The following is a 22886-nucleotide window of genomic DNA, read 5'->3' as shown; positions in this document are numbered from 1 at the left end:
CTTCAAGAACTGTCGGCCATTGTACAATGTAAACACAGACAGTACAGACACATACTGCTGCTACGGTATCACAGTCAGTGTATCCGAAATGTGACCATTTTTTGAAGGACAAAGAAAACATATTATGCAATAATGAAAGTGATATTATCAGAGGTTTTGAAGAAAAACAGTGCCTCAGTGAAAACTCACTCATCGTGCCGTTTATTATAAGGCGATAGCAACTGATCGATCTGGATCAGCATTATCTCAAGAATCAGTATTCCCTCACGACTCGTAAGTTCTTACGGGATATTGATGAGTAGAACGACAGAAGCACAACCAACCTCGCCAAGGATGACTTGAGACAGAAGAATTTTCTGAGCTCCAGCGATGTAGCCCATGGAATACTCGGGATATTCGCTGAAGTAAACTCCGCTCCCGTAATAGCCGGCGTCAGTCTTCGCGGCAAACCCTGGGTCACCTACACGTGAGGAATGAGATGTTAGTTTTGGAAATGGAAATGCATCTATACTGTAGGGTAGAATATGTTTTCAGCAATCCATGCTTGTCTTAAAGGCGACAATGCTTGTCGTAAGAGGCGACTAACGGGATCGGGTGGTCAGGCTCGCTGACTTGGTTGATGCATGTCATCGTATCCCATTTGGGTGAATCTATATTCATGGTGTCAATGACTGGATTGTCTGGTCCAGACTCGTTTATTTACAGACCGCCGTCATATAGCTGGAATATTGCTGAGTGCGGCGTTAAACAACAAACAATCAAACTCAACAATAAAGCATGCACTGTGTTGTGTATGTATAAAAGATATAATACCATGACCAGTACTACTTTATCAGTACCAATAGAATTACCTCCCTTGTTTGCTCTCTTGTGCGTGAGATCGTTATGTAATGAAAGACCGCAAAGTATTTCACTCGCCATTGATTTGGGTAGGTTATTGAAAACTAAATGTATACGCCAGTGTAAACGTAACAATTTGGCGACGAGGATTGTTTTTGTTCACGCCACTAGTGACAAACGAACGTTTAGCTATAATGGCAGCCATTGGAAACATTGAAGCGTTTGACGAAGCGAACGGCACATGGGATGTGTATGCTGAACGCATGGATGTGTATTTGAAGGCGAATGCAGTTGAGGAAAACTTACTTGTGAGTTCATTTCTGGCTGTAGTTGGAAACAGAACTTATACTTTACTCAGAAGTCTTGTATCACCGGCGAAACCGGCAGATAAATCTTTGGAGGAATTGACGAATGTTTTAAAGGAACACTACAGTCCGAGACCTGATGTAATTTCTCAGAGACATAGATTTAGAAACCGGCGCCAATTAACAAGTGGAACTATCGCCGAATATGTTGCTACACTTCGTGAGTTGAGTGAACATTGTGATTTTGGGACAAATCTGAATTACCAATAACGTGATCAGTTAGTTTGTGATCTCAGATCGGATTCTTTACAAAAGAGACTTTTGTCAGAAGATTCATTGACACTGGAAAAAGCATTGAAGATTTCAGTTTCCCTTGAGACAGTTACCAAAGACATTCAAGAATTACACAACAAGGTAACATCAGAAGTAAACAAGTTATCAGTAAAGAAGAAACTTTCCACAGAGATAAGCATGACAAGCGTCACACATATCCACGCTGTAGTCACTGCTCCAAGACAAACCATCATGCTAATGACTGCTGGTTCAAAGACACTGAATGTTACAAATGTGGCAAATCTGGACACATTAAAGCTATCTGTAGATCTAAACCATTAAAATCAGATGGAAGAAAAAAACTAGGTTATGACAAAAACAGGGTTCATCATCTAAATGAAGAACAAGGAGTGCACAAAGAGTGATATATATTTTTGCATCTACCTCAGGCAAGGGAGTTAACTGACACCGTTGGAGTTATGTCCTTTTGTGGCCCTCCTATTGACCAATCATATCCCACCTCTCATATCTCTTGCATTTGCTTAAAAAAATGGCGGCGCCAAATGAAGACGATCTGATCGATAATCAATATCTATATTGCGATAAAACAGGTCTTACATCGCGAAGTGCATTAAATCGGGTCAGCACCTCGATTACAAACATGAAACGATTTGGGAAATATCTGTCGACGCCGCTTTGGCGGTACATATACTTTGCAAATCTCGCAATCGACTGAAATCTGCACGGCTGTTTACGAATCGGACAAGGATTTTGTCACACGATTTTGATTGGACTCTGCAGAGACTGGTTATTCCAGCCAAAATATAATTCAGTCTAATTCGGCAAGGGTGGAAACTGTACTCTTATAGTAAGTTAACTCCCTTGCCGCGGGAAAATGTAATTTAGAAGCCGATCAGGAATCTGCCAATCCGGAACGCAGACGTCAAGGGCACTACTTCCGCGATCATCCGGAACACAGAAGGATCTAATCGTCAGCAAACTCCCGTCAGGTTCCCGAACTAGGTCAGCCAGCCCAAACACGGATACTGCTTTTCGCGAAGGGGGATGCCCTTTAAATACAATACATAATTCGATAAAAGATTTGCGGTTTTACACGTCAACATGATTAGTATGCTTTAAAGGGGGGATCGGGCCGCATCTGTGGTCTAGTGGTAGAGCGTCCACTCGGAGAGCTGAAGGTCTAGGGGTTCGATCCTCGGCCGCGCCATACCAAAAGACGTTAAAAGGATGGTACTTGTTGTTACCCTGCCTGGCGCTCGACATTAAGAACTTAAACAAGGACTGGTCGGCCCGGAGTCAATATACTATGTCTGAGTGGGGTATTCATGATAAACTGCGGCAAGGTATCTCAGTCCGGACTAGTGCAAGCAGCCACGCACGCACGCACGCACGCAGACACACACACGAAATATAAGTAATCTTGGACGCGACGTTAAACCCCATGTCACATCTCCTCAATTTCATCTGACCTGAAAGGGTGGGCGTGGTGCCCTGCATGCATCCTCCCCATGGAGGAGGCATCTTTGACGAGGATGTCGTTTCAGGATGATCATCCTTTCGTCGATTTTTTGTTTGTTTGTTTGTTGTTCAACGCCGAACTCAGCAATATTCCAGCTAAATAACGGCGGTCTGTAAGTAATCGAATCTGGAGCAGAAATCCAGTAATTGTATCATGAGCATCGATCCACGCAATTGGGATACGCTGACACGCATCAACCAAGTCAGCGAGCCTGACCACCTGATCCCGAGAGTCGCCTCTTACGACGAGCATACGGGAAGCATCGGTTGCTGAAGGTCTGTTCAGACCAAGATCTTCAACGATCCCGAGGGTTGTGCCTGATTGGAACAGGTTGCGTGTGTGATATGGGTAAAGCGCGATTCAGTTTCAGTACAATTTTACTGACCTGGTTTCTTAAAGCCACCTTCACAAATCTTTCCAATTGTTGCCTCGTTTGTCCCGTGGAAAGCTAACACTGGCTCGGCCTTGTCAGGGCCGCGTTTTGCTTTCATGGCCGCGTGCGCTGTCCTGTAACATGGATTTGTATCTGATTGATGAAGCGATAGTGAAAGAAACTCAGCTACACCACAATATATATGAAAAAGCGATAAAGTAGCACTTCATGGGTTCGGATACATTATACTCTTCCAACATACGTGAATAAATACGACCGCCAGGTGGTATAGTCGCTATTCTTAACCAATGAGTCAAATACAGGCCTGGTTCCAGCGAGCGTGAAACCAGAGACAGTTCTGACCAATGAGAGATCATCTTACATCGCAAAAATGACACTGTTTCTTGCTCAACAGCATGTGTAACATGTGACCTTGCCTCATGTCTGTCTGGTCTACACATTGTTTTAGTGGCAGGCATGGTTTGGTTTGTACGAACTTGTGGGTGATGGTGGGTTCGAATCCCGGTTCTCCCCGATTATGTTTCAAGGTTTGTCAGGACCATACCCGTGCGCGTGGGTTTCACCGAAGTGGTAAACATATGAGACCAGCATCACTTCGGGCTTTCCTCCCACATTAAGCTGACACGCCGCAATGTAACTGGAATACTGTTAAAAAGCGGCGTTAAACCCAACTTACTCACACACTCACTACAACAAAGGACACGTGTCACTACAATACTACACTGTGGCCGTAAACATCCACGGTGATGAAGGTACTGTCTATACAGATCCGTGAAGTAGTGAAGACGGTATGCACCCAAATCTTAGCACTATTTCAAAATCACACAGTCCCCCTCAGGGCACTGGTATCAGGTATCTCGATTAAACTCTCACTACAGCCTGTAGCTTCGACGTGAATGACAGGTTAGACAATTTAAAAGATAACTTAATTTAATTCGAAAACAGCATCAACAACACCTCTTGCTTTTATTTACCTGTGGCAGGGATGACATTTATCCACTATTTTAGCCGACTTCATCAATTTGTATATAAACAGAACATGTTATGTTGGTGGCGATTAACCTATTGAAGAAGGCTAACTAATGATAAAAGCACATTTAATCTTTCTCTGCATGTTGTTGGGGACAAGAAGATACTTTAAAGGTTATTATTGGTTATAGGTGGCACGGGTGGCCCAGTCGTCTAAGGCGCCGCAATTCGTTGTGCAGTGTTGCGTCCCATGGGCACGCCAGAAACCTATGATTGTGCATTCGAATCCCGGTTCGCCCCGATTATGTTTCTAGGTTTGTCAGCACCATACCAGTGCTCGTGGTGGTAAACGTCTGGGACCTGTATCACTTAGGGCTTCCCTCGTGATATAACTGGAAAACTGTTAAAAGCGGCGGTAAACCCAACTCACTCACTCACTCACTCACTCACTCACTCACTCACTCACTCACTCACTAACTATCATTGGTTATACCAGGACTGGCTTGCTGACGCACCGTGTATCACCAGCAGAAATGACATCTAATATGTTCTACCTGAATTTCTTGATGAGAGGTGGGTTGACCACATAGTCCACCTTGGTAACGCAGTACCTGGAAGAGAGCGGAAACACGTGACACATGGAATATATTGTTCTACAACCCTTCGTTTTCAGTACGACAATACTGATATCTTTTTCATTCTGAACTCAACCTCCATGTCTTTGGCTTTAGACACAAATAGGTATGTTGTTTAGACAGTATTTGAAATAAAGAAACACCAAATGAAAAATGCGTTCTCACTTTGACCCTGATGTTCCCAGTAGTCTGTAGAACTGGGACTCGGCTGTCCGGAAGTGAAGGTCCTCGGCATTGCCTTTGAAGGTGCGTTCTGGTTTCAGGGAGAAGTAACTGGTCTTGGTTCCTGACATGGCCTCCTTCTCCCCCTTCACCATCTTGGACAAACCTCCGCGTATTGCCTGCGACCATCACCGTAAAGGTACACTATTACTCCCTTATATTATGTAGGGGTACAATATGACAGTATATCACGTAGAGGTACAATATGACCGTTTATTATGCCTCAAAGTGAGATTGACCGATCAGAGAGCAGAACTACTAACCCCACATGAGCCCGTAAATCGTCAGTGAAAATCCAAGATGGTTGTGCTGACCTACATTTGAGACCGTATACCGTCAGTAACAGCCATCTTGGATTTTCCAACACCCACCTAACATATTTTACATGGAAATTCTGGTACCGAAACCCGTTAGTTGACACTGTTTTACTATCATGAATTGAGATGTGCAAGGAGATTGGTCTGCATTTCGATGACGTTCGTGACTTTATTCTTAAAGATTATAGTTAAAATTGTCAACAAGGTATGGCCTCTAAGGTTTAAAGAGTCGTCTCCCTTTGACCCTTAATGTCAACGTACGGTTGTAATTGTCAAGTTTTCCATTATGACATGACACGTGCGATATTGATACCAGAGAGTGTAAACTTTTCGGCATAATAAATTCGTTATGGTGTCTTTAGTTGCCGTATACAGTGTCATATTAGGTAAAATAACTTTTACTATTAATTAGAGGTGCGTTATCACTATATTAGTTAGAGGTATGATATCGCGGCAAATTAATTGGAGGTGCGATATCACTGTATATTACCAATAGCTTTCAAGCAACAAGTATCCACTCATATATTGTAGAAGATCCATATTATGGTGACGTTTAAGTTTCAATGGTTCGTACTAGCATGGCAGTTATACAGACACGGCATTCAGCACATGCAGCCTCCATCACTGATTCATACCACTTACCTTCTCAAGACGTTCAATCTTTATCGGTTTTCCACCAGCTTTGGGCATTTCTGTCATCTTCTGGAAATCCACAGAATAGGTTCTCCCTCTGGCATCTTTTATTTCCAAACTCTTCTCCTTGGCCTTATATGCCTTCTCTAAACAACAGTTGAGTCCAGGTGTGAAAGGCCTGGACTTGCCGCCCGCCACATACATCCACTCCACCAGGTTCGCCACCAGCTTAGCCTCTTCCTTCAAGTGGGCACCTGTAGCCTCTGTCTGAAACAGTTCCACGATCTTCTCATGGACCTCGGCCACGTTCCTGACCCTGCCAGTGATGTGTAGTGAAGGTCCCTTGTGGGCAATGGCGACATTTTGTTTCCCTGCCATGCTCGCCAGACGGGATATCTGCAACAATAGAAGTATCATGATCAACCACTGCAGTCGACTCCGGATGTGTCGACGATCCCAGTTGTAAAGCCTCGGTGGGTGAAGGAGACGTTGACGTTAATACTCAGCCCCGGATATAACATATATACAACCTTCATACTCTGGATAAGACGGCATATCTATAATTGACATCACATGACCAGCTTGAATTTTTCTATTCTTTACAATCCTATTCATTTGTTACGATGGGTGGGTGCATGGTTATCTTAATAACTAATGATTAAGTTGAACACTGAACAAGGGAAGTAACTGCTGCTAAGATCCAACTCATCCCGTCTGAACAGAGTCTAATGTGTGGGTCGCATATTGACCAAGACAAGTTTGCTATACCTAATCCGTTTTCCGTATTAAATACATTTTAATCAACCGCGATGAAGAAACGAGGAGTCACAACTTCTCAATAATAACATACTCCGTTTTTATGAATCTCTTCTCTAAAAGTAATGATACCAGGTGTTTGAGAAAGGGTGAGCTTATCCTGCCCCACCGGTAGCATCCGTCACAAACACATGCAAAGGCATGTCAATTGTTCACATAAAAAAAACATGGGAACATATGGTACAAGTCATAATAGGGAATTGCAGCGGACATTACTTTTGTCACAGATGCGTCAAATTTAGAAACGTCCCACACATGTCCAACATAAAACTTTTTGAGAGCTTTACTGAGGCCTTGAATGTTGTAACCTTGATCAAACAACTGAGCAGGAGTCGTATGACGCCATCTTTGAAACAATATGTCCTGTTGTCAACTATTTACCTCTTCATCATCCAACTTCTCAATTTTGCTAGCCCATTTGTGACCGATAGTTTTTGTTTGAAACTCGTCTGCACAGACTTCCTTCAGTCGATCTCTAGCTGCGGTGATGTTCGTCCAGATGTCGGAGTAGATACACAAAACGATCTTGTCTTCTGCTTTCGTCCCATGAAAGGCACCATGGTGGCGCGGGCCTGATCTGTCGTCTGCGGGAGCAAGTAGTCTGTTATCAACATCTTTGGTTATCCACACACATTTTGTTGACAAATAAAAATAACATCGATGTGGTGACCAACCATTTAGATCAAATTTAGATCAAGCTGACCCCAAAAGGGTCCTTAGCCGCCAGGGTATGATTTGGGTGGACCACTAATAGCTGTTGGGGGTGGGGTTGGGGTTGGGGTAGGGGATGTGGGGTCGGGGAGGGTTGCATCTATTGTATTTGAAACCATCCTGTCAAATGGTGGTTCTATGACATAGCTAATACATTTGTATCTATGACGCCGGATGTAAAGTACAGATTTTATATTTTATTACCTCTCTTCTTGCGCTCGTGCGGCGCGTCCGTCCCCGGCTGTTTTCCGGCAAACACGGCTCGGTACGTGATGACCATAGGCGACTGGAAGATGACCACTCGGACATTCTGGAGCGTTGGCTGACTGTGCGTGTCTGCAAACTTCTTCACGGCATAGAGCAGGGACGACGCCATCTTGCCCGGGGCTATCTTCTGACCTCCTGTTCACAAAGCAGAAGCATTTGCCAAGCTGTACCACATCTCTGTGTCTAATACCCGGGTTTCCTGACCCACACTGATAACGTCCAATTACATACACCAACGTATGGGGAACTGAGAGAATTTTAATCATTCAATGCTTTGACGTTCTTTTACGTGAATACGAAACGTTTTTTTATGGATCGATATGGATGCTATCGATGTATTCATACGCACGGGTGTTGTGTGAAAAGGCTAAAAGAGGCTTCAGTAGGAAAAAGGACACCTCTCTTTAACCAATCAAAATCGAATATTCTTCAATGTCATGGTAAAATTCTGTTTGGCAAATTAATATTCTTCGACCACTAAAACGTATAAGGGGCGGTCGGGTAGCCTAGTGGTTAAAGCGTTCGCTCGTTACGCCGAAGACCCGGGTTCGATTCCCGACATAAGTACAATGTATGAAGCCTATTTCCGGTGTAATTATAATTGACAAGAGACGTCAGAGACAATTTTACGTATGGTTATTGAACTAAAGATGGTGTTAACGTCACATTGTGTTTACCTGTGCCAAGAATTCTTTGGAGATCGGGGGGAGAACCCATGCTTGCCGTAAAAGGCGACAATGCTTGTCGTAAGAGGCTACTAAAGGGATCGGGTGGTCAGGCTCGTTGACTTGGTTGATACATGTCATCGTATCCCAATTGCGTGAATCGATGCTTATGGTGTCAATTACTGGATTGTCTGGTCCAGACTCGATTATTTACAGACCGCCATCATATAGCTGGCATATTGCTGAGTGCGGCGTTAAACAACAAACAAACAAACCTGTGCCAAGAGCTGGCATGGACAGTGACGTCAAACCTTCTCCTTCCGCTCTCTTGAGACACTCCAGGAGGGTGGAACCCCACCCCCACGCCGACGTCTGGACCTTCAGGTGAAGGACATGCTTGCAGTGTAGCTTGTACCCCTGGGTGAGGACCAGACCTGGCGAGGACAGCTCGTCCTCTGTAAGACAAAGCCAGATTACACTTTGGTCACATGAAACAAATTTATATTAGTTGTTTTTTTTCTTGGATACGTGAACTTGTCAATGGGTCAAAAGGAAGCACTTCGCTATACAAATATGAACATACCAAATGATTCCCAAATTCCTATTCACGAGTTGATACTGTCTGTATCATGAACGGAACTGTTAGGATTACAGGAGAACGCAATTGGTCAAACTATAAACGTTTTGTCAATTCAACCATCGTGCCCCACCGGTGGCGCCCGTTATAAACACATGCAGAGGCAAGTCAAATCTTCACCCGAAAAAATATGGGAGGGATGCTTACTATGAAATTCGAACATTACCCGTTTGGTATTTGTCAAACATCTTGCAACAATAGAATCTGTGGGAGGAAATTTCGAATCTGTGGGAGGGAATTTCTTTTTTTCAACAATCTGAAGCAGAATTATTTTTTTCAAGGATTTTCGGGGGAAAAAATTCGATAAATTTCGACAATTCTCCTCTGCCTTGTAAGCCTGTAAGTTTTTCAATTTTTCAATTTTCAACGACGGGCGAATCGTCTTTTTTGACGACGGCATAAGTTATGCCGTGAGGCCCCGTGGACTTCGGTACTGGTGAGGTGAACTGTCATTCATTTTCCTTACTTCTGGAAGTACACTCCACTTGAAGCTCGGGCCCTGCTGCAGACAAGAGAGCCTTGGAAACAGCGCCTGAGGGGAACACGGAAGGGTTATGGAAGGGTAACCAGTCAGAGGTATTAATACTAGACGTTCTACAGAGTGGTATGTGACACACGAGATAACGAAATACATTGTCCAGTAATGGTGAAGATAATAATAGTAATAAGAAAAGCGACAAAACAACACCATAATGAAAATAAATCTTCATTGTATCAGTTCCAAAAAAGAGTCCATTATTGGATTGTCCGATAGTGTAGTACATTGAAACTGTCAATGTGGAAATTTTGTGAAACATAACACCATCAATGTGGAAACTTTGTGTAACATAACAATGTCAATGTGAAACTTTGTGTAACATAACACTGTCAATGTGAAACTTTGTGTAACATAACATTGTCAATGTGAAACTTTATGTAACATAACACTATCAATGTGGAAACTTTGTGTAACATAACACCATCAATGTGGAATCTTTGTGTAACATAACACTGTCAATGTAGAAACTTTGTGTAACATAACACTGTCAATGTGAAACTTTGTGTAACATAACACCAGTAATGTGGAAACTTTGTGTAACATAACACCATCAATGTGGAAACTTTGAGTAACATAACACTGTCAATGTGAAAACTTTGTGTAACATAACACTGTCAATAAGAAACTTTGTGTAACATAACACTGTCAATGTGGACACTTCATGTAACATAACACTGTCAATGTGAAAACTTTGTGTAACATAACACTGTCAATGTGAAACTTTGTGTAACATAACAATGTCAATGTGGAAACTTTATGTAACATAACACTGTCAATATGAAACGTCATGTAACATTACACTGTCAATGTGGAAACTCTGTGTAACATAACACTATCAATGTGGACACTTTGTGTAACATAACACTGTCAATGTGGACACCTGAATGTGTAACATAACACTGTCAATGTGGAAACTTTGTGCAACATAACACCATCAATGTGGAAACTTTGTGTAACATAACACTGTCAATGTGGAAACTTTGTGTAACATAACACTGTCAATGTGAAACTTTGTGTAACATAACAATGTCAATGTGGAAACTTTATGTAACATAACACTGTCAATATGAAACGTCATGTAACATTACACTGTCAATGTGGAAACTCTGTGTAACATAACACTATCAATGTGGACACTTTGTGTAACATAACACTGTCAATGTGGACACCTGAATGTGTAACATAACACCATCAATGTGGAATCTTTGTGTAACATAACACTGTCAATGTAGAAACTTTGTGTAATATAACACTTTCAATGTGGAAACTTTGTGTAACATAACACTATCAATGTGGACACTTTGTGTAACATAACACTGTCAATGTGGAACCTTTGTGTAACATAACACTGTTAGCGTGAAAACGATTAGTGCTGTAATGAGAAAAATATCAGTCTTTGTTCAATTCATTTAGCATTACACCATCGCTAGTCTGCTACGATGATATCCTGAAACCTACAGTCTCGCTCTAGCAATGACACGTGATCATTACAGTACACCTGAATGTGTAACAGATGCAATTTGTTTTTGTTTGTTAAACGCCGCACTCAGCAATATTCCAGCTATATCTGTAAATAATCGAATCTGGGCCAGAAAATTCAGTGATTGATATCATAAGCATCGATCAATGCAATTGAGATACGATGACATGCTTGAACCAAGTCAGCGAGCCTGACCATCCGATCCCGTTAGTCGCATCTTACAACAAGCATGGGTTGCTGAAGGCCTATTCAAACACAGATCTTCATGGGTCCAATGCAATGTGTTTCACTGACCATGCTTGAGGTCAAATGACTCGCTGCTACAGCTGACGATGCAGTCCGTGTTCTCCTTGGTCAGATCTCCTTGGACGATCTTGATCTTCATAGAACCAAAGGCGAAGGTATCTGTCAGCAGAAAGTTAGAGCTATCTGAAAACCATGTTCTGTTCTCTTACAATTCTGTGCTGTTAATATCAGGGTGAAGAGTGGCCAAGTATTCTTCTGGCTGTCATTCACTGTGAAACGTGTGTTCCTTAACCCTGCACGGATCATTTACATCAGATCTTAGTTCTCGCTCCCGCTGAACAAAGATCTGAGGCCATCCCATTACAGGTCACGTTAGAACGATGTTTTACCAGAGAGTCGCTTACCAGATCAGGAAAGTGACAGTCGGAATGTGTTTTCTAATCATGCAACCTCGGAAAGGTTAACAGGTGCGGGCTGTACGACTGATTCCGTCAAGTCATCCTTCAATGGGGTAGACATTTGGAACGGAAGAGACTTTCTACAGCCCATGGGAGGTACTGCCATACAATCTCGGTGATATGGTCAACATTCCAGAATTTTCGTTTGTTTCGTTTCCAAATTTTGAATAGAATTTTGAATTTTCAAAGCTGGTCTGGAAAGAAAGTCGCCTGTTTGAAACTAGTGGCGTAAACCTCGAAAGGTCGTTCTGGCTTGACCTGTTGTGGGATATCTTTAAATTTAGGTCTATGTGTAACCGTAGCAAGTACTAAGATAAGATTTTAATGATATTGTGCAAGGATCCACTGTGGGTTCGAAAAAACTCTGCTGGTTGGTCAAAGTAGTAAATCTCTATGGCTTACTGTTGGTTCTCCTCCAACTGAAATGACACACTCTAAGATAACTGATATACCCACTCACTCTCTAGCAAATAACACTAATTAACTCGGGTTACTTTCAAATCACTCACTGACTTCAAACTCTGACATAACAAGAATATTATTTGACATTGTTAACCTGGGTAGCGCCTGTGTGAACTGTCTTGATCATTTGCCCTGGAGTCACGTGGTCTTGCCCCGTCGTTCCTCCTGTGCTCACTGGGACTACAATCGTGGTCAGATTTTCTGCTTTCCGCCTCAAATGCCTTAAATTAAGCGGGTAAAATAAAATTTATCTTTTCTCGCATGAGGGAAAATGGAAAAATAGTAATAAACACAACCACATTTGTAGTCATATTTACTTTTTAAAGTTTGATTTCGATGAAAAAGCAAATCCCATGTATGTCAATCAGTACCCTGTAAAGATACCAGGTATTTAAAAAAGGCTATCTGGAACAAGTAAAACCCTGAACAACAGAAACATATTCGATCCCTTAGCAAAACTGGTCAGGTTTTCGAAAAGTAGGACAGGCGTCAAACTCCCATAAAAATACCTTCGAATAATTACAATTATCACACCGCTCACAGGGTCGTCATTTATCTCTCATGATACTGACCCACGGGTTCCGGACATGACCAACTCATGATGCCAATATCTCAAAGTGACGTAATGCCCAACACACTGACCTTCTTTACGGGAGTGTCTTTGGGATGTACAATGAAGTAGATCGCTTGGACGGATGTTCCGGGATGTTCCTTCAGGAACGAGGAAACAGCCTTGAACATGAGACTGGCCGAGACATCCGCGGGGAACCCCAACTTCCCTGTACCAAGAGCTGGGAAGGCCACAGACTGGTAGTCCTTGGTATCCGCTTCTTCCAAACACCGCTTCACCAGACACTGCAAGACCTACAAAAAGGAAACAATCCATTTATATAGATATAAAAAAATCAACACTTGAGAATAATCACTTTCAATTATCTCCTAAAACAGATTTCATAGGGCGTAAAATAGTGGTGAACATTATATGAATTGATTAATGAAAATAAGAAAGGTACTCAAATTCCATAAGCAAATATCTTATACAAAGCTTCAAAGTTCGTGTTTAAAGACTGTATACATTCAACCATATACAATCATGTAATTGTGTATGCATGAATAGTAAATATTTCTGTATTGTGGGCCAAAGGCCTTAAATGGAATAAATCTGTGTCATATTCACCAAATCCGGTGCATCTTTTCCATGGTTCCACGCCTGAAGGATCCCATGGAAGATCATCTTACATTTGAGATCTCCGCCTGTTGTCATGGCAACCTTGCCAGTTTTCACTCCCGAGGGATACTTCTCCTTACAGGCTGTCTGTATGGCGTTCCCACCCGCCTGCAGCAGGGACTTGGATACAGCACCCACGGACATGTTGAGATCCTTCCCAGTTGGGTTGACAAGGACGTCAGCCTTAAACCATTAACACCTACGTCAGATGATAACGACCAGAAACCCTTCTTGAGTGGGTTGTGTTCAACGCCGCTTTGAACACTATTTCAGTTATATCACGGCGTGTCAGCATAATGTGGGAGGAAAGCAAGAAGTAATGCAGGTATTTGTCCTTCACTGCGTTGGCTACTTTGATAAACCTAGAAACCCTTCTTGAGGTTATTTAGCAGGAAACGTTGAGTAACTGGGATTAATTATGTTTTTATCAGTATTTCGGTTCCATCATGGCACGTCAGATTCTGGGATAGAAAGGTCAAAAATGAAGAACGACTCCGGTAAAATCGATTACCACGGATAAAGTGATAAATACCCCAGGAACATAATCATATATTTGGATCCACTGGATCCTATCTCAACAAAGGGAAGCAATGTTTGGACATTTATGAGAAAACAACAATCACTGCACGAAGATCGGGGACTGACCTTTTGCTTAGACAACTCTCCAACAATAACTTGTATTCTTTCAGGTTGGTCTTCAGCATCTTCAGATAGAACAAACCATATCAATATGTTGCGGATATACAAAGCTCTTGGTAAGGAGGCCATGTTTTCTGTATTTCAGTATTTTGTAACCCAAAATTAATAACTCCACCAGTCAAACCAAGAAACAGATATTGTAATGATCAGGTATTTGACATTATCAAGTGTGATGTCTGCTGAAGGTGCTGACAAATACGTATTTGATTAATCATTATTATTTGCTGTCAGTCTAATTGTAAAAAGACACAGCCGTGTTTTGCAGACAAATCGTACCAAAGGAACGACTTACTTATTAGGTATGTAAAGTATGTAATTGCAAACGAAAAGACGAAAAAACAGAAGTTCTTCAGAACTTTAATGTAGCGGGATGTAAACAGAGGGGTGAGAAGGTAAATGTGGCTGTCTTCGACTTTATTAAACAATATTAATGTATTCTAAGATATGGAACTACATACCTGAGAGGTCACTGGATGATTCTTCATCTTCCCTCGAACCTTCGTCACTCTCCCTTTGGTCCTCCTCTTCCTCCTCCTCTTCTTCTTCTTCTTCTTTCTTCTTCCTTTCCGGGCATTTTGGCCTAGCTCCATAACATATACTGTCGGTAGTTTGGATAAATTGTTCCACAACATTGGGATTGATGTCACAGAGGATGATTTCTCGAAGTCCTGTTTGTTCCTTTTGCCAGTCATGTTGAAGAGTCTCCAGAATCCCCTTTACAGCATCCGCCAGAGGGTACCCAAGTCCGGTGCTGATCGCAGGGAGTGCCAGACTTCTCACATGCTTTTTCTTACACTGCCTCAAAATGTTCTTTATCGTCTTCTGTAAGATCATGAACAGCCATGGTTACAATGGCCTTCACATAAATGCAGATCTGACAATTACACATAGGAATGTGTAAGGGAGTTTGGCATAATGCCACTACTACGAACCAAATTTTAGTTTAGGGCCCAACCATTTGATGTTCTGGTGTGGGCCTGGGACATTATTGAAAACCCAAAATGTCCACGAAAATTCTTGAAAAATACACTTATGCTTCAGACTGTTGCACTGTCGCAAGTTGTTTATCTTTTTAAATAAAAAACCCCAGATACATAGTCTTATTTAAAAGATAACTGCTTTTGCAGCTGAATCTAATCTCTATGCAAAATCGATATGGTTGAAATGAGAGGAATGACAGAAGTGATGCAGGTCTGCCACTTGGTGAAACTCACCAGCATGGATATGGTGCTGACAAACCTAGAAATAATCTGGGATTCGATTCCATGGTCATAAGTTTCTGGTACCCCACGGTGGACTGTTTTGCAGTCGAATTATTACAACTGAATTTGAACAACTTGTACATTTAAACTATCTAATTCCATGGGGATTACATAATCACTTCTAACGCCCTTGTGCTATTATAATGTCAGTGTCTACACTAAAATGTTCATCTGCTTTTTTTGGTTGTTCATTACAACAGAAAAATGTCAAATGAAATTACACACGATTTACTTTTATCAATCAATGGCAAATACGAGTTGTAACACATTTGGAGATGTTTGTCTATAATTCCCCAACTTACCTGCAATGCACCTTCCTCTCCATGTTTCCCGTCCTGCCTCTTTGGGGACACAGCGTGAAGTACAAGCTTGCATGGAAGACGACCACCACCAGTACAGATGACCTCTCCAACTGACGGACGACCTTTATCCTTGATCACCTTGGTACACTCCTCCTGTATGATCTTGCCCCCTGCAAAGGATCATCACCATGACAACCAAACCTAATCATCTTATGAAACATCTATTTAGTGTTATCTTTACAATTATAGCATTTAGGCATAGAATACACCGTGCCTTAAACAAAATTATTTTATTGTATGAAAAAAAGAGTGTCTTTATTTTTAAAAGCTTTTTGGCTATCCGATTCTCTGGTCAGTGACATGTTTACAACAAAACAGAAACAGGATGTTGATGTGAATACACATGTATGTCACTTTTTCAGGGACAACAACTTCTTGCCCATACCCATCAGGTGAATTTTTAGTAAGTGTATAGAGTACAACATATATATATATATATATATATATATATATATATATATATATATATATATATTTAAATCATGATGTTACACATCAGAAGTTGGGATTAATGTACAAACATAATGACAAAGTCAATCATACTGCTGAGCATTCACCTGGTGAAGGAGCAAGAAGTAACTTTCAAACATTGTACAAAGAATAAAAGAAGTTGCTGTTCATAAAAAAGTGTCATGTATTCATGTTCTCCCAACTTCTAAATGCCTTTCCCAGACTTCAAGATGGCGTGTACTCACCCGCTGTTGCAATGGCTTTAGAGAGGCCTGCCACAAGTTTAAGGTCTGTGTTGGCAGTGTAGGCAATAGCATCAACCTTTAAGCTGCATATATCCCCTTTTACCACTGACACAATGTGATCATCTGACAGCGTCCATGACCTACTGACAGAGGGCATCTTCTGCAGAAGGTCTTTAGGTCGGATAATTGTTTCTGTCTGGTGTTCAATGCCAGTTAGTAGCTCTTTACCTCCACCTTTCGTGAAATAATATCTTATCCCTGGCAGCATGAGACTGTGGTCTTTTGATTTAATGGATGAAAGCAACTTCTCCAGCTCTTTCCTTGCCTTGTTTATTCCAGCATTTAATCCTGAAATTGTAAATCCACACGCAAAAAAACCTTCTCCAAAATGAATGTGCACTTTAAGATCCCGAAGACTTAGTTCCAGTTGTCGAACCTTCTTAATACCATGTGCTTGCAGAAATTTGACTCGTGGTTCCTCAGACTGTAGAAAGTATTCCCTCACCGAGTTGATGTCAAAATATTTATCAATTTCTGAGACGACATCCTGAAAAATGCTATGATCACCTGCCACCATGACTGCATCAGTATCCACACCTATCTGAAGCTGTCCTGGATATGATTCCAAGAGCTGCTTTCGTTTTTCACGCCAGTCTGCTGATTGTAAGCTGTAAGAGGAGGATTTGTCCAGACGAATAATCTCTTCACAAATTGTTTTCTTGATGATGTCTCTAGCTTTGCATATGTCATCAGTGTTTGGACAATAGAGGGTTATCCTCTTCTGGTCTTCCTTCTGCCATGAGCATACAACACCAGCATCCTCCAGTTGTTTTGGCAAGGAACAAGTTCTCAATATCGCTACAGCTCCATTTGTCTTGAATGTAAGAGAGTCTTTTTGAAGTGAGTTGAATTCCTCATGGATCATTAGTTTGACACTCTGTACTTCAGTTTTTGATCCTTCTATAGTCAGCATATCGTCCTGGACCTTCAAATGAACTTCAACATTAGGATGCAGCTTGCTACATCGCATCAGGAAACTGGACCTTTGGAGATAACGCATCAGGTAATTCTTGACAGACTGTGTGTGACTTTCTTTAGGTCCTGCTAAAGCTAAAATTTCCTTCAAAGATTCCAAAGCCTCCTTCATCCTGTCTCTACATCCAACCACCTGCAATACGCCAGAACCTGTATATATCCTAACACTCGTCTTTGTCAGTATCTTCTGGAAATCCTGATTCATCTGCAGTCTGCCCATTGTGATTCCCTCCGGGATCTCCAGTGTTTCAACTGTTAGGTTCATCTCCTCCAGAGAGGCTTGTATGGCAGCATCAACTCTTTTCATCCATGTCTCCTTGTTGGTACCTTCTGTGTCTGTTCTTTTATTTGTGGCTTCAAGTACTACACCATTAGGCTGCAGGATGAATCTGAGCTCACACTCATGGCTCTTCAGATCATCCTGAAGTTTTGTCTTTTCTGGCTCGGATTTATTGATGTACCGCATAATGTGTGCATCAACTGATTTAACTAAATAACGCCATTGTGACTGATGTTTTGGTTTAGAGACTGGTATCATTGAAGCCCCGAGTGCATCTGAACTTTCCCCTTTGTCTTTTTCTGCCTCAGTTGGCATGAATTCCGGAATATCTATATGCATGTCTACTTTCAGTGTTTTGTCATTTAGCTTAAGGGTCTGACCGCACACTCTCTCTGCCACTGGAACATGGAAGATATCTTCAAATAATATTTGTGTAAAGTATATGATTAACAACATGATTATTACTTTGTGAAAACAGTTCTTTGCTGCCTTGACATTGAAATGAGAATTAATATCACATTGACATATCATTCATCCTGTTTTTTATATAAGTTTAAACTGATGATGAAGTAAGCATGTACTCTGAAACATTGTCTTCCTCATAATAGAGAAGCTGACATCCATAAATTCTTCCTTAAGTTTAAACTATTCATTATATACCCACCCCCATATTCTTTAAACCACAAATAAGCTGTATGCTTTTCGGGGATGAATTGTATCTTTTTCAGAGGTCCGCCTCTTCTCTTGTTCTCAAAGTAAAAGTTTACACTATCCTTGCTTGTGTTGTCTGGTAGTCCTGTCACTCTCAAGCATCTCGACTTCATAACTTGTTTGACCGTTAGTCTGTGGCCTTCCACCATTTTCTTTGAACATGCTTCCTTTACTTTGGCAAAACCTGCCAAGTAGTTACATAACAATGCATCGTTGTATGAATGAATGAACATGTCTGGCAAAGTCAATGACTAAATGGGCAGAAAAGATAAAAAAGTATCATAAAAAAATCTCTGTTAAATATAAAACGTCTTGATTATCTGCTGAAACTGATTCCATTGAGCGTTAAAGGCAACATAGCAGTGACCATGCTATGAATGGACCATTGAAAATCAGCGATGACACCATCTATTCGCGAAAAGGGTAGAGTCCTGCACTCCCAGTAGCACCCCAATGTCTATCTCGGTATCTGCATTGAATGATTATTGAAATCATGAATGTTTTATCATGATGAGAGGCTGCAGTATCTTTGTTACGTAATGGTCAACAGTTTTCATTCAAATTCCCACTAACATATTATCATTTTGACTGAAATTATTACATTGTAAGGTCGTTTTAATTTGGCAGTTTCTTCTATGTAACAATGTGCAGATGTGTATAAACAAAATAAATATAATATTGTGTACAAATAAACAACAAACGTATAAAGGATGAAGTTAGTCAAACATTTGTTCATGTTTACATTCTCATCCTGGAAAACTAAGGAATAAGCCCTTTGACCCATGTTAGCACTAAACATCACAGAGACATGTTGAAAAAATAGATAGATTCTCATTTGTGGGAATAACTTTCAAAAACAGATTTTCAAAGTTTTGCTTATTTCTTATGAATCAGACATCAAAATGCCATACCTCGTCCTATAAATGCAAAAACTGTGTACATACGTGGCTTGCTGTCAAAGGTGACGAGGGCTGACTTGCATGAGTCTCCCCCTCCCCACTGGATGTCCGCCACTTCAGATTCAGCTTTGCCCTCGAGGAAGTTCTCCAGAGTTTCCAGGGGAGTTGCTGGTGCAATGTTCAGGATCAGCATCTTCATGTCATCTGGGACATCTTCCTCCCCTTCCCCTTGGTCATCGTCATCTGAGAGGCTCTTGATGACTTTTGCCTTGGCAGCTGTAGAACCTTCAGCTACAAAATCTGCTGTGTCTGTGTGCATTGTCACAGTCAGAAGGTGCTCCCGTAGCTTGTGGGCTGACTGACAAACCCTCTCAGCCACTGGAAATTGAAAATCTTATAGAGTAACTATAAGTCCCTCCTTCAAAGATATTTCAATGTTACATATATATTGTACTAACATCTTACATCATTGTTACAACCCTATGGAGGCCCCATGTCAGAAAATGTCCCCAGCAACCGGGCTTGTCTTAGGAGGTGACACAGTGGATCAGGTGGTCAGGTGACTTGGTTCATAGCTTGTTCTTGCACTCTCACATAGGACATGGATCATAATACCAATCATTTTTCTGGATTATTTACAGGCCATCATGATATATATGTGGCATGAAACAACATGAAAAACACAATAGCTCTGAAAGTAAAGAAAGTAAATTGTATAATATGAAAACCTTTGTTGAATGTGATAATTTGGATGGAATGGGCGACTCAAAAAATTATGAATTACAAGTACATGCAGAACATCCAGGTTGGATTCTCATATGCATACATCTTTTGAAACATGCTTCACCCATTTTGTTAATCAAACCGAGTCTTCAGCGTGACGAGCAAACGTTTTAACCACTAGGCTACACTACCGCCCTATTAACCACCTACTGGACCAGCTAAGGAAGTGGGTCACTTCTAAAACTCACCACCATAGTCTTGGAATCTGACCAAAGCCATCCTAGGTTCCTTGAACAGTTCGATGTGATCAATCTCTCCTCCCCTCTTTTTGTTCATGAAGTAGTAGCGAACAGTGTCTTCTGTTGTGTCGTGCGACAATCCACTGACTTTCACACACTTGGATTTCTCTACTGCTTTTATTTGTAGTATGTGGTTATCGATTTTCTTGTTTGAGCATGCAGTTGTAATAGTTTTAACATCTGCAATGTGTAAAAGATAAATAGCACTATAAGCAATAAGAATATCCCTATTCTGATTTTGGACAGAAGAGAAATATTTTGACACAAACAGATTTCATTTTGGGATTCTTAAGCTTTCGTACATCCGTTCGATGTCTCAAATAATGACAATCACATGTGGGTGAACTGAAAGAGAAAATTAAACATTCTCCAACTAATTTTTTGCACAATGCAGCAGCAATATTGTTCGAATACAATTATCTTCTAGTCTTAGGAGCATCAAATATTCCAAACACCATAACAATCACACACAGAATAAATGAGTGAGTGAGTTAGTGAGTTTTACGCCGCTTTTAGCAATATTCCAGCAATATCAGGGTGGGCGACACCAGAAATAGGCTTCAAACTTGGTACCCATGTTAGGAAACTAACACTTTAACCAAAAGGCTACCCAACCACCCCCGCAGAATAAATGAAAGAAATTCATTGATCTGATTATTCTGAACACACCTAGTCTGTCCTTGAACGTTACAACTGCTGCTCTCCTTCCGTTTCCCCATTCAACATGCGTCACATCTAGTCCTGCCTTGGCCTCCAGAAAGTTCTCAAGGGTATCCTGAGAGGTTCTTGGCCCAATATTCAGAACCAGGATCCTGAATCCATCCACCTGATCACCATCGTCTACAGCTGGAGATGTCCCCCTCTGGGACGGCTCAGCATCCTTGACTGTGTGTTCAGAGAACCCGAGGAGGTCGTCATGGATACTTACATCGAGAATATGATCTTGTAACTTGTGGGGACCTTTTTCAATTACTTCTTCAGCAGCTGCAAAATGACAGATATATTGGTTTAGAAATAGATTAGAATAGAATAATTAGATTTTTGTGCTTCAAGGATAACAATGTACCACGTGGACCAATCAGATCTTATCATTCTGACATGGAGGTATGATAATGTACCATATATCTATGTGTTCACTTTATATGGTGGTGGTAATGCTTACTTTTGATGTCATGATGTTTCTGACCAATGACTGGACAATGGAAAGTTGGAACCTAAAAGACACTCTGTAACAATGACATATTTATGGCTGTTTTAACACAAATTATTTCAAGTAATGATGTTTGTCTGTTAAGCCATATAAAGGCTATGGCACATACTTCCATATGCTGTGAAGTGAACCAGGGCAGTGTGTGCTTCCATGTATAGATCTACCCCATCAGTGGAGTCTCCTCCATTTTTCTTGTTCTCGAAGTAGAAGCGAATGCTGTCTTTGGTTGCATTCCTGGACAACCCCTCTACTTTTAGACATTTGGACCTGGGAACTGGCTTCACTTTGATGTTACTTCCTTCAATCTTTGAGCTTTTACATGCAGCAATGACAGTTGGGACATCTGAGGAACAAAACAGCAAACACCTAAAAGAACTGAGCTTGCAGAGTTTGTTATTTGTTGTTAGTTGTTAGCAATATTCCAGCTATAGAACAATGGCCTGTACATAATATACATGTAGTCTCGACGAGACAATCCAGTGACTGATATTATGAGCAACGATCCACGCCACCACGTCTTGGTATGATGTCACACAATCAACCAAGTCACTGAGTCTGACAGTTGCGTCTTACAAGAAACATAGGTTCCTGGCAAAACAGTTTATATCTAAGACACCTTACTATGAATAACATCACAATCAACAATCATTATGTCCTTGATAATTTCAGAAAATGATTCTTTCGATTGATACTGGGAGAGTGAACTGTTGCCATACCCAGTTTGGTCTTGAAAGTAACAATGGCCGACTTCTTGTTTTCTGCCCACTCAAATCCCTCGATATCAGCATCGGCCTTTGACTCGAGGAAGTTCTTAAGAGTGTCCTCAAATGTTCCTGGGCCAATATTCATAAGCAGGAGTCTGTGTCCGTCCCCATAAGGTTCTGTGGCACCATGTGAAGCTGAACATATCGATGATTAACAGAATGTAATAAATCTAAGACATCTAAAAATATGGTTCATTATAGCACACACCATTAACGAGTTTCGAGCATTGTCATTTTAAGAGTCAGTCTATTGTTCAGATGACAAAATGTTTATGAATTTGCAACATCATGAGCAACAGATGATGAAGTCT

The 22886-nt window shown here is 41.2% G+C and overlaps 1 protein-coding gene across 3 annotated transcripts in view; it reads right to left on the bottom strand.

Annotated features, from left to right (window-relative positions):
• Window positions 1–22886, bottom strand: part of LOC139473980 (protein mono-ADP-ribosyltransferase PARP14-like) — a 31388-nt gene that overhangs the window by 2218 nt on the left and 6284 nt on the right. For 2 of the 3 annotated variants that reach the window (XM_071256843.1, XM_071256845.1), the window contains exons 3-25: window positions 22528–22710; window positions 21921–22154; window positions 21271–21585; window positions 20551–20781; window positions 19625–19957; window positions 18634–18864; window positions 16655–18367; window positions 15900–16069; window positions 14794–15157; window positions 14282–14340; window positions 13586–13819; window positions 13051–13272; window positions 12503–12629; window positions 11537–11647; window positions 9691–9756; window positions 8863–9042; window positions 7860–8057; window positions 7326–7528; window positions 6138–6524; window positions 5122–5297; window positions 4876–4932; window positions 3344–3465; window positions 324–460 (exon numbers count right to left, since the gene is read on the bottom strand). In XM_071256843.1, coding sequence (XP_071112944.1) covers window positions 324–460; window positions 3344–3465; window positions 4876–4932; window positions 5122–5297; window positions 6138–6524; window positions 7326–7528; window positions 7860–8057; window positions 8863–9042; window positions 9691–9756; window positions 11537–11647; window positions 12503–12629; window positions 13051–13272; window positions 13586–13819; window positions 14282–14340; window positions 14794–15157; window positions 15900–16069; window positions 16655–18367; window positions 18634–18864; window positions 19625–19957; window positions 20551–20781; window positions 21271–21585; window positions 21921–22154; window positions 22528–22710 — 6053 coding nt within the window. The remainder of the gene's footprint in view (window positions 1–323; window positions 461–3343; window positions 3466–4875; window positions 4933–5121; window positions 5298–6137; window positions 6525–7325; window positions 7529–7859; window positions 8058–8862; window positions 9043–9690; window positions 9757–11536; window positions 11648–12502; window positions 12630–13050; window positions 13273–13585; window positions 13820–14281; window positions 14341–14793; window positions 15158–15899; window positions 16070–16654; window positions 18368–18633; window positions 18865–19624; window positions 19958–20550; window positions 20782–21270; window positions 21586–21920; window positions 22155–22527; window positions 22711–22886) is intronic. The other variant, XM_071256846.1, reaches the window with a different exon arrangement.

This window comes from Haliotis cracherodii, unplaced genomic scaffold (assembly GCF_022045235.1).
Source record: "Haliotis cracherodii isolate W230 unplaced genomic scaffold, xgHalCrac1.p SCAF_3, whole genome shotgun sequence".
NCBI classification, from domain to species: domain Eukaryota; kingdom Metazoa; phylum Mollusca; class Gastropoda; order Lepetellida; family Haliotidae; genus Haliotis; species Haliotis cracherodii.
This window is presented reverse-complemented; position numbering and strand designations above follow the sequence as displayed.